The 12340-nt window shown below is 40.1% G+C and overlaps 1 protein-coding gene across 1 annotated transcript in view; it reads left to right on the top strand.

Annotated features, from left to right (window-relative positions):
• LOC150077501 (uncharacterized) overlaps positions 1–12340 on the top strand; it is a 450301-nt gene that overhangs the window by 328751 nt on the left and 109210 nt on the right. The window contains exons 6-7 of the mRNA XM_090386887.1: positions 3231–3302; positions 9312–9383. Of these exons, the coding sequence (XP_090243013.1) occupies positions 3231–3302; positions 9312–9383 (144 nt within the window). The remainder of the gene's footprint in view (positions 1–3230; positions 3303–9311; positions 9384–12340) is intronic.

Raw genomic sequence — 12340 nt, 5'->3', positions numbered from 1 at the left:
CAAAGAGAGCACAGAGGAAAATAAACAACCGAATCTACGATAAAAACAAAAGAGCCTTTTACGCTATCGACATAGCCGTATACTGTGCTGCTATAGCAGCCATAGAATTAATGGAAGAGAAGCGAGAGACCAGCTGAAAAGAAACGAAAAAAAAAAAAACAAGGAACCACCAGCTTGGGAAAGTAACTCCCGATTGGAGAAGATGGGACAGACGGAAACGGATCACCCGAGCAGAAGACGATAGAGGAGTTCTGCGGCACATATGGAACACTGAAGTGACATAACAGCCAAGCCTCCTCGATAGAACTAGAATTCAGAAAACCAAGGACGTACAGGAGGTGAGAGAATGAGGGATTCGAGAGGAAGATTACTTCCAGAACAACACAGCAATCTACCAAGCAATAAGGAAGATAAACAAGAGGCAATTGATCAGGCGAACCCCAGGAATAGATAACGTCCACAACTATTATATACTTGCACACACTAAGCACGTAGCAGAGCAGTTCGCCAGATTGATTAGGCACCCAGAGACAGTCTCAGAGTTTCTTACTAAAAGAATCACATATCTGAAGGCTAAAGATCAAGATACAAGAAACCCGGCGAAATACAAGTAGATCACCCGTCTCGAACGATGTGCAAGATCCTAACCAGCTGCATAACCAAGATATCAGACCACTTGGAGAGCCAGAACATCATGGCGGAACAGCAGAAAGGATGCAAGCGGATGAGCAAAGGATGCAAGGAGCAATTAACTATTAATACCGCAATTACAGAGCAGTCCTGCCAAAAGCGCTGCTACCTGTACACGGTTACTACATCTATTACTGCAAGGTCTTGGACTCCGTGCCTACTAACTGGCTAACAGAGACGCCTGAAGACCAACAAAGTCAATCTGACAGTGACAAGTTTCCAAGAAGTAACCATGGCAAAATGGAGTACCACCATCAAGTTCGAGAATATCACAAACCAAACCGATCCCCATCAGGAGAAGAATCTTTAAGGTAGCTGCCCTGAGGCCCATGTGGTTTTGTGTAGCACCAACCCGCAATCCACCATGCTCAACAACAACAAGTATGGATATAACCTCAAAAAAGGAAGGAAAAACCTGTACACCCTATTCCCACCGGATACATGGATGACATCAAGCTCTACGCGGCAACCGAGAAGCAACCCCAGCAACTACTCCGGATCATCGAACAATTCAGCAACGATATCAGGATTGAATTTGGTCTCGATAAATGCAAGACTCGCGGTTTTCATGAGGGGAAATTAGTCAGCCGGAACTACCAGTTGCAGACTGGTAAAGAGATCGATGCCATGACAGGGGAGAGCCCTACAAATACCTGGGGATGATGCAGGCTTAGCAATTAGTGCACAAGGAGATCAAGGCCTGCCTGGTCAGAAAATACCATCAGAGAGTCAGAAGCCTACTCAAAGCAAAGCTGGACGGAAGGAACAGCTTCCGTTCTGCAGTTCCAGTGCTATCATACTCCTTGGGGATCACAGCTTAAACTAACACAGAGTTGGAGGATATCATGAGAAAGACAAGGGCAATTATGACTAAGAGCCGCCAACACCACCCGATGTCAGCCGTAGAGGGACTAAAAATAGCTCGGAAAGAGGGAGGAAAGAGCCTGATAGAGCTCATCGAGCAACAGAAGACAGCGATAGCTAACCTGAATGATTACTTCCAGAACAGCACAGCAATCTACCAAGGCATAAGGAAGATAAACAAGAAACATACTCTATTAAGCGAGGAGTTCCCTCCCGCCCAGACGGAATACGTGAAGCTAGAAAGATGGGCAAAGAAGATACTCCATGGTAGACACTACAATGACCTCATCAAGACCACACAGATAAAATGGGTTTCAATGCACGGCTCACGAACGGGAGGTTGCTCTTCCCTCAAGATTGAAGGATTCATGCTCGTCATCGAAGACCAGGTAATCAACACCAGAAACTATAGAAAATACATTGCCAAGGAGCCTTCAGTGTCAGGTGACAATGCCACCTGGCCTCATCAACGATCGATCACATCGCCGCAGATGCAAGGTGATCACCCACACGGAGTACACTCGCGGACATGACCATATTGACAGGAAAATACATCAGAAGCTAGCGAGGAAATACCAGTTGATCAAAGAAAGTGTACCGTATTACAAGTACGAATCCCAGGCCGTAGTAGAGACCCCAACCCCACAAATTGTACTGGAACCGCGCCATAATAACGACAAGACAATCCCGCACAACAGGCTGGACATAACCCTTGTCGTCAAGAGGGAAATGGACTACTTATCTGATTGACATAGTCCTAGTCCAACACTGGCCAATGTCCTAGTCCAACACTGGCAACCTCCACAAAATCAATAGAAAAAAATTAGGAAGTACACGGACCTAAGACAGGGGATCGAAGAGATGTGGCATATGCAAGAGGTGACGACCATCCTAAACATCGTGTGAACCACCGGTATGGTGCCAAAGACCCTACATAAGAGCCTAGCAGCAATAAGCCTCCCAGAAAACACCTACAAGGAACTCCAGAAAGTTGTAATCCTGAACACCTGTTGGATAGTCAGAGTTCCTTGACCGACAGTAATAATAGTACCTGGATACAACCAACCACTCTATGCACTTGGTACCAGAACCCGTTACGGGTAGAAAAATCCTATAGAAGGGGGAAAAAAAAATATATTTTTTTTTATAAAAATAATTATAAATAATAAACTTAATAAATAGGAATAATATAAATAAATAAAATAATCTAACCCATGCACGCGCTAAGCCAAAGGACAAGCCGCACACAGTATGTAAAGAACAATGTGATTATAACAAAGATACTGGCGCCTCCGTAGCCAGGTGGGAAGGAAAAAATCCTATAGAAGGGGGAAAAATATATTTTTTTTATAAAAATAATTATAAATAATAAACTTAATAAATAGGAATAATATAAATAAATAAAATAATCTAACCCATGCACGCGCTAAGCCAAAGGACAAGCCGCACACAGTATGTAAAGAACAATGTGATTATAACAAAGATATGGAAAGAAACATTAGCTGAATTAAACATTATATTTTTCAAAGAAAGCATACAATAACTGAGAATTTTTCATTTCTTTAATACAAATACAGCCTGCACAGAAATGCGGAGTGATACTATTTCTTAAAATGCTTACTGATAGCATCGATATTAGATCCAGCAATAATTATCTTTTTTTCTCTATTTTACAGAAACATAGCAACCAATAAAATTAGAGAAATTCAAGATTTTGCATTCCAGTACCAAAGTAATCTGATTATTCTGTGAGTATCTCTTTGTACTTATTTGATTTAATACCCTTATTTCTTTATAATCAAGTTTTGAAAAGTAATTGATTCCAAAGCTTTCATTTTACATTGGAAAATTTTTTTTTTAAATTTTTCTCATAATAAAATATATCACCCCTATGTTAATATATTTTCTAGATGCTAAATACAAACTTGACCTTAAAATTTCCTGTCACGTCTAGTTTTTCAGAAAATGGACAATCCTGTTTTATTACTTTATTAACAAATCATTTAACACTCCTTAATAAAACGTGAATTTTTATGAGCTTAAAATTTTTTGAGTCCAGATTTCTGCTTGCATGTTGTCCTCTGGCTTCCCTCATAAATGTACAGCAATAATCGGCAATTAAGATCGGACTCTGCCTTCATACTGTTTTTGTATGCAAGAAATGTCCTAGTGAAATATTTCCCCGTGTTCATCGCTGATTGACATCACTGAAGTTCAATAGGGGAAGATAAAGATGAGAATGTAGAAAATGAAATTCTAAACTCATACTGCAACCAAGTCCTTCATATAATTTCAGGGGGTTGATTTCCTAAAAGTTTTTGCACAGTGAGTTTTTTAGCGTACATTGCGAGGTAGTGTCAAAAGAACTGTCTTTCATTAACGTAGATTGTCAGCCAATGAATATTCAATTTTCATGGTATCATGGATCGTGAAATATTTCATGGATCGTGAAATATTTGTTTCAGCCATTGAAATTTACGTACTTTGCCAGAGCTTTTAGGAACTTCTCATTAAGCTTAATTTGATATGGGGGACAATAAAATCTTTTCCCTATCAACTCGTGGTGGATGATGAACACTCTTCTCTCCTTGGAATATACGTTGTTCAAATGAAAGTTATACAGTGTTTCAAAAGTGATAATCAATAATTTAAAGGTGAACTATACAGACTACAGTATGCAAAAAAAGCCGAGTAAACATGGGTCCTTAAGTGAATCGTTTTCGAGATATTGCACATTGCTAGTTGGGATCCACCACTGACAAGGTGAACTGTACGGAGCTGGGATCCAACACTGACTTGTTTGTTTAGGTTATGTTCATTCTCTCCCTTTCCCCTTTATCAATGCTCTGAGACGTAGCAGTTATACTAGTACTTGTCAAAGGATAGTCAATATGGAAAGAGGTTACAGCAACGAAGAGTATGCGGACATGCACTTCATGTATGGTAAAGCCAACGGCAGTGCACTCAAGGCTGCACGTTTGTACCAAGAAGCATTTCCACGCCAAAGCATTTTCCCAACAGGCGCACATTCATCAGGATACATCAACGCCTTATAGAACATGGGCGCTTCGCACATGGAGTATGAGCAGGTAGACCCAGAAGCATAACATCTGATGTTGAGGAAAGGGTGTTATAAAGAATATTATTATTTTTTTTTATTATTAAAATTAAAGGCGGGACCCAGAACATAAGTTCAAATCCGCCTAACAACTCTCAACTGAGTATCTTACATCTTTCATTAAATAAATAAAATACATGTATTGTAAAAATATAAAATATATAAATTAATTAAAAAAAGGAAAAAAAAAAACAATGCATAAAATTTACACTAGCAACTCATTCATATCTTAAACAATTGTGGCTATCAAGAACTCTAACATCAAAAACAGACTTTTAAACTCTAAGTATTGTGCAGGTCTTCTTGGTGAAACGAATCTTATTGTCCAATTTTATCTTCAGGCGATTGATTTGGGACAGAACCGGGTTCGCCCGCAGAATAAGCCTCTTCCTTCGAGCAAAAACTTCTTTTGCAAAGGCCTGGAGTGCTGCGAGATTACTTGCTGTTTGAATTAGCTGTTCCAGTACAGTTGAGGAGAATCATTGGGCGTTATTCCTCAACTTTTCTCTGGATTCATTATACGTGTATATTGCATAGTCTAAAAGTATATGGGACCCGTTCTCCTTTGCTCCACAGAAACAAAGGTCTGACTCTGAAAGTCTAAACTGAAACAATTTCTCATTGAGGGCCCCATGTCCTGTGACTAGATAGGAGGTTTCCATTGTGAGAGTAAACCATTTCGTAACAGATTTCGCCACTGCAAAGGTAACATCCGGTATGAAGTTTTTCGTGACTAGTCCCTTGCTGGTTGTGTCCCATCCCGTCTGCCATATATAGCAGCGCAGCTTCTCTCTTTTCACGTCCGTGTCTAAGTTAAGGTGGATGCCTAGGATTGCTGCAGGCATCCTCGTCCATATTCTGTAGCATAGTCCCCTATAAACTACAAAGAGGTCCAGTGGAAGAACACCTGCAATGACTTGTGTTGCCGCTGTGGAGACTGTTCTGTAGATCCTATGGGTGGCCAGGAGAAGTCCCCGTTGGACAGAGTTCGGCTTCTCTTTAATTTTACACTTAATTGTCCGGTGAAACCACGCCCCTGCAGCGAACGTGACTATGGGGAGGAACACTGCCCTGTAGTAAAGGAGTATTGTGCGCTTGGAGAGCCCCCAGTCACTCCTGGAGATCCTGACTATTGAGGCTGAGAAGTTTCTTACTTTTATGTTGAGTTCTGAAGGTGTTGGAGGAAAGTAAGTCTATGGTTAGTGATGACCCCTAGGACTCGGGTTTGGGTCACAAGAGGTAACTGCGTGCCTTGGATTTTAACCTGGGGAGGCCTCGGAAGGTCGAGTTTGGCTTCAAGGATCATCATATTGGTTTTTGTTGGGTTGATTCGGAGCTTACTGGTTTGAGTCCAGTCCGCAAGAACGCAGTTTCCAGTGGTCTCAAGGGTTCGCCGAGAGCGGCCCGAGAAGATGATGGTGAGATCATCTGCGAAGGCAATGATCTTGGTACTGTCGAAGCTGCATCATCATATTGGTTTTTGTTGGGTTGATTCGGAGCTTACTGGTTTGAGTCCAGTCCGCAAGAACGCAGTTTCCAGTGGTCTCAAGGGTTCGCCGAGAGCGGCCCGAGAAGATGATGGTGAGATCATCTGCGAAGGCAATGATCTTGGTACTGTCGAAGCTGCGGCGAAGCCAGTCCTGAAAAACCAGGTTCCAGATTAAGGGGCCCAATACAGAGCCCTGTGGACATCCTCTGTAAATTGGTCGTGTTAATTGCCTATGTCTTGCTTGTACTGTAATGGTTCTATCGGTGAAACAATTCCTGATTAACCAGTAGAGTTGTGGTGGGCAATCAGCAGAGCGCAGCCTCTCAAGAGCGCTCTCCCACCATACCCGGTCAAAGAACCCCTCAAAGTCAATAAAGACGGCCAGTTCGTACTTCGCTTTGGAGGTTTCCAGATGGAGTATTATTTCTGGGAGTGCATCCTCACAGGAGCGACCTTGTGTGAATCCATATTGCGAAAGAGAGGCAAGTCCTTTGTCTTGAAATAAAGAATAGAACAAAATCCAGAAATTTCGACTAGGAGGGGTGGTCTGCAAGAGCGTGTACTGAGTCATAGCAACGTGTGGCGAATTGTACATCACGAATTACTGTACCCCTACCATATACAGCGTGTACAAGGTCTCAACAATACAGACTACTCTCCCAGAGTGCTCCCATAGTCAGTAGCGGATTTTAACGGAAAATGTGCATTATCTCCAAAACGGTTCATTTGCGGCCCGATGTTCACTGGGACTATTTTGCTTATTTTAGTTTGTACTTTTTTACCTTTAAATTATTGACCATCATTTTTGAAACACCCTGTAGACAGTATAATGATTATAACTAATGATTATAACTCTCTGCTATCAAGTTCATGAGGAACAGCAAAATTCTGTGAAAACAAATTCGGAAAAAAAAAATAAATAAACGTGTAACCATTTTGAGACCACAACAAATTTTCCATTTATGCCTTTTGTAATAAATTTTTTGAGGAAGAATTCCATATACAGTATTCACAGGTTCCATAAAAAAGAGAGAATGTCCAATTGACATGGAAGAATAGGCATTTCCATTATGAACCAGCATAATCTTTAAGGTGCCAATGGCATCTGTGAACTGGGCGGATTGCCGAGGGATAGCGAATATATTTTAATTATGGAATACTTTTAAAGCAAAAATCACAGAAGCCATGAACGCATACATACCTTTAACATATCTTTCAATACATATATACATTTAACCTCAGTGGCTCTATACAACCCCTCGCGCGCTCTCTCAAAACTACAGGATATATGCCATCAACTCCGGGAGCCTTACTTGCCTTTTTGCAAAAGTTTTTTTTAATAAACAATCATCTGTAATTACGACATCGCTAATTTCATATGGCTCAGCCTCACTCGCGTAGCCTATTCTCAGCATGCAGGGTCTTTCGTCAGTAAAGATAGATACAAAGTACCTGTTCAGTTCATCCGCAACATCAGCTGAGTTGTCTAAGGCTTTCCCACACCAAATGTACAAGGGTCCAATCAGATTCGCTTTTTTCTTCTTTATATTCAGATACATGAAAAATACCATGTCTCCATTTTTTGCTCTCTTAGCCAATGCTTTTTCATACGCAGCCTTGGCCTCACTGACCTTATTTGTGGTACTATTATATGTAGATATGTATGATATCTTATGTAGGACGGCACCTGAACGTCAATTCAACTCCACCTTGGTACACTGTGATGAATACAGAACTCTGTAAAAGGCCAGAGGTGTGTGTAGTGTTATGTTTGTGCAGTATGTGTGATGTGGTACTATTACAGATCAAATTGTACCTGTTGTAGGCTTCACTACTTTTCATCGCTCTGTAACTGTCCCATGCTGTCTTTTTCTGCTCTATTTGACCAGCCAGTTTCGCAGTCACCCATTTCGGCATCCTCCTTCTGCAATATTTTGTTAAACGGGTAGAAGGCCTTATGTCAAAATTTGCTGATGACGTAACAATTGGCAGAGTCGTTAACGATCAGCGCCAAGCAGCGCTCCTTCAGGATGACTTGAACAGACTTCAAACGTTGATCTGAGAAGTGGCAGTATTGTTTTAATGCTGCTAAATGAAAGGTTGGGGAATAGCACAAATAAATTGTACACTTGGGGTTGAATTAAAAAACAATGAATGAGGACAGGGATCTGAGAGTTACAATACGGGCAGATACGAAGTTTTCTGAACAGTGTAAACAGGCAGCCAGGAAACCTATGGTGTCCTATCGATGCTTTATCGAATGCTATCCTGTAGAAATAGGAAGATCATAATCTCACTGTATATAAGGTAATTGTAAGGCCGAATTTAGAATACTGTGTTCAAGTATGGTGACCTTATCTGAAAAAATACATCGAACTTCTTGAAAGGGTCCAAAGACGGGCAACTAGGATGGTGAGATGGGAAGAAGGACGACCGTGCGTGGAAAGACTCCGATTATGTGGGCTACAGGGCTTGACAACCAGGCACCTCAGTGCTAGTACGTCAAAAGCCTGTGGCTTCCTTGCACTATAGGGAGATTACTATTACTAAACCAGTGTTATCTACCATTATTAATAACTTCTAATAATTTAAGGCCAAATGATTTTGCCACTCTTCAAGAAAACAAAATTTTTAAATTAAACTGTAATTTATTTCCCATAAATATAGCTTTTAATATAAAATAATGATTTTTTTAAATCATAACACTGGCATGACAGAAATATTTTGAGGACGTTTTCATAAACAGAGAGAAAAAGTGAATTAAAAGACATACTTTACCAAAAATATTGTGTTTAACATACGTGTTACTTGTTGATACAGTATAATTTATACGGTCTAATACTATTTAATTTCATGTAATTTAATTTTAAAATTACTATAGTAGTTTCATAAAAAATAAATATGGCATCAGTGTTTTTTTTTTTAAACCCTTGTCCTCTGATAGAGAAAAAAATAAATTTCCATGTTACTGGTAATTAAATTTTTTTTATACCTTAGGAAATTTTATGATTTGTGCTATTCCAACGTCATCGTTAAATTTTTTACATTTCGGCACAAATATGATTCTGTAGCTTGTAGAAGCGTCCACTAGATGAATGAAATTGTTTTATGTAAATAATAAGCAGATGCTAACACGTATTACTTTTTCAGGGTGCTACATCAAAATGAGATTAAACACATCGGTCTACGAGCGTTCGAAGGACTTCACTCGCTGAAAGTGTTGTAAGTATAATCTTTACATTTTAGTTGTGTGTGTTCAATAGCTAGTACACCGAGATCATTCAAATCTGGTTTTCCCTAAATAATTATTTCGTTTGTAGTTGTATTTATTTATTTTTTTAATTTACCAAATGACTTTTAAAAGCTAAAATAGTTATAATGTAAAAAGGCTTAGTGATCACTAAATTATGACCACTCCATCAGTAATGGATTATGCGCATAGCAACGCGTTGTACGAGCTCAACGACAGGTCGCTCGCTGTGCGACAGTTGATATCGTAATACAGTATGGGAAATGCAAGAATAATATCCCAAATGACGATGCGCAGAACACTCGAACATAGGGTTCTAGAGCAGATGATCTAAAAGACACCCTCTCCTCACCGCTGATCATCGTCGATGGCGAATATTGTAGTGTCAACAGCACGCTGCTTGGACACGGACTACTGGAAAGGAGTGTACTTGTCGGACGGGTCCAAATACCTGGTGCAACACGCCGATGGACGCCTTGGTGTGTGGGGCAATCAACACGAGTCCATGAACCCACCGTGCATGGTGCCCACTATCCAGGAAAGTGGCGGTGGTTGCTTAATATGGGGCATGTTTTGCTGGCAAGAACTAGGACCCCTAGTGCATATGGACCAACGTAACGATGGGTCCATGAAGTCGTGTTGATTGCGCCACACAACAAGGCACCCGTTGGAGTGTTCCAAGTATTTGGACTCATCCGACCAGCACACTCGTTTCCAGTCCTCCAGTGTCCAAGTCTACCAGCAGCTCAGAATTAAGACCTATTTTTTCGCACACTGCATAATTTTTCTTATATTTTCCTAAAAGTCTACTCCTTTCATTTCCCCCTTTTCTTGATGTAGCACTCCTAGTATAGTATAATTTGAGGCATCACATGTAAAATAAAATGGTTTTCTTAGATTTGGGTCATCCAGCAGCGGTCTCTGAGTAAATACTTCCTTAAGTATACAAATTCTGTTCTGCTATAATTAATAGTACCAGTTACTTTCTTACTTCTCTCATGGTTAGTGTTGGCTTTAATTTCTCAACCGTTTCTTTTTTTGTTGTTGTTAAACTTAATTCCTGGAGCTGAGATAGTGACCCAAGTAATCAATTTCTGGAATCAGAAATTTGAATTTTGATGCCTTTAATAACAAATGGCCTTCTGATAACCTTTGAAAAACACTTTCAAGTAATCTTTAGGCCTCTCCAGAGAGTGGAAGAGTAGATAAGAATGCCATCAATTAAGCAAATAACTTAATTAGATCAAGCAGGTTTGCTCATTTTTTTTTCATGAGACAGTGAAAAGAAGTAGCTGAATTTGTTTAATGGAAACCTGGCTGAACCACAATAGATATACTGACACCCTTTGCCTCCCTTTGAACTATGCTGCACAATCGAATGGACGGGCCATTCGCCGCGGATATGAAGTAGCATTCATCTATAAAAATTCATTTTCTCGATATAGGACCAACTTAAGTAGTTCTGAAAAATTTTAAGCTATTTCTGTAATTCTTGATCTTGATGAAATTATAATAGAGGCCTGCACCATCTACCTACCTCCAGAACACACCCTAGAGGTTAGAACGTAACTAGGAGCCTGGATTACTACTACGTCCCTACAACGTCCCTACTATTCTCGTAAGGGATTTCAAAATACCCCTGCCACGTTACGTTATTCAATGGCTAGGACTTCTTTTGAAAACATGCTATATATGCTCGACCTTCATTTCCCTTTTAACCCCCCAACACGGGGAGATCAACAACTCGACCTTATTTTCCACCACATCCATCAAGCAGAACTCATCATGCCAACCTTCTCCTTCAAATCAGAATGTCAACCACTGCACTGTGAATTTTATGCCCACCCTAACCTCTCTAGTCCCTCGGTTAAAGGATGTGGTCTTCTGAATACGATAAGAGTGTTTTAATCATGTTCATAAACTAGGAAATAATACCCCAACGCCTCACTACGTGTGAATGGAACTGTCTCTTAGAAAAGTAAGGGTCTGAAGCAGCTTCCATCCTGGCTGAAGTAGTTCAAATAGCTTGTATCGGTGCGACTAAGGAGTTTCGGATCACACAGCAGTCTAATTGGTGGTTTAACAAAAACATCAAGGAAGTGTTTGTAAGAAAACAAAAGTCTTACAGAAATGGCAGAAAACCAGAACCCTTGAAGACTACATTGCTTACAAAAAAAAGAACCGGCTTGGTTCTTAAAGCACAAACACCACGAGTACAACTTCCCTATTTCTAAAACACTTAAACAGTCCAAAAGAATCAACAGCAACTAAAATATCAACTTCACCAAGGTCGAAACCTTATTTAAGGAATGGGCAAACAGTACCTTCGGAATCTCTACAGATCCTAAATCAACGTTTAACCTTTCCGCAGCAGACAATACCGGTTGGCTAGTAAACTACATGACTCCGTCCGTATCCAATCTTGACATTAGACCTCTCCTAACAGAAATCATCATAACCAAAGAAAATGTAATTCAGACATTAAATAGTGTCCCAAATAAATCCACTTCTGGCACTGATATGTTCCCTCTCTTCACCATTAAAGTATGTAGTCGATTTATCATTGAGGTCTCGCTTCACATATTTAGAGAATCAATTCCACACTGGAGTTATCCCTAAAATATGGAAACATTATATCGAAAAACCCATGCCTAAAGTCAAACATCCAAAAGACAAGAAAGGCTTTTCGTCCCATCTCTAAAAGCTGCAATTTATTAAAACTGTTCGAGAAGATACTGCTGCCAATTATTGTCATTGCTTCCCGAAAAGACCTCCATATTTACACACTGTGATTCCAAAGAGCATGACTGTGACAAATTTAATGGACACCCTATTCAGACAACTCTGAACACTAAAGGACTGATTGGTGTAATCTTTTTAGACATTAAAGCTGTTTTCGACAATATCTAAATCAATTCCTTGACAACAT

The sequence above is a fragment of the Mastigoproctus giganteus genome, chromosome 12 (genome assembly GCF_048544385.1).
Source record: "Mastigoproctus giganteus isolate SK-2022 chromosome 12, ASM4854438v1, whole genome shotgun sequence".
NCBI lineage: Eukaryota > Metazoa > Arthropoda > Arachnida > Uropygi > Thelyphonidae > Mastigoproctus > Mastigoproctus giganteus.
Note: the sequence above shows the minus strand (reverse complement) of the source record. Positions and strands in the feature narration are given on the sequence as shown.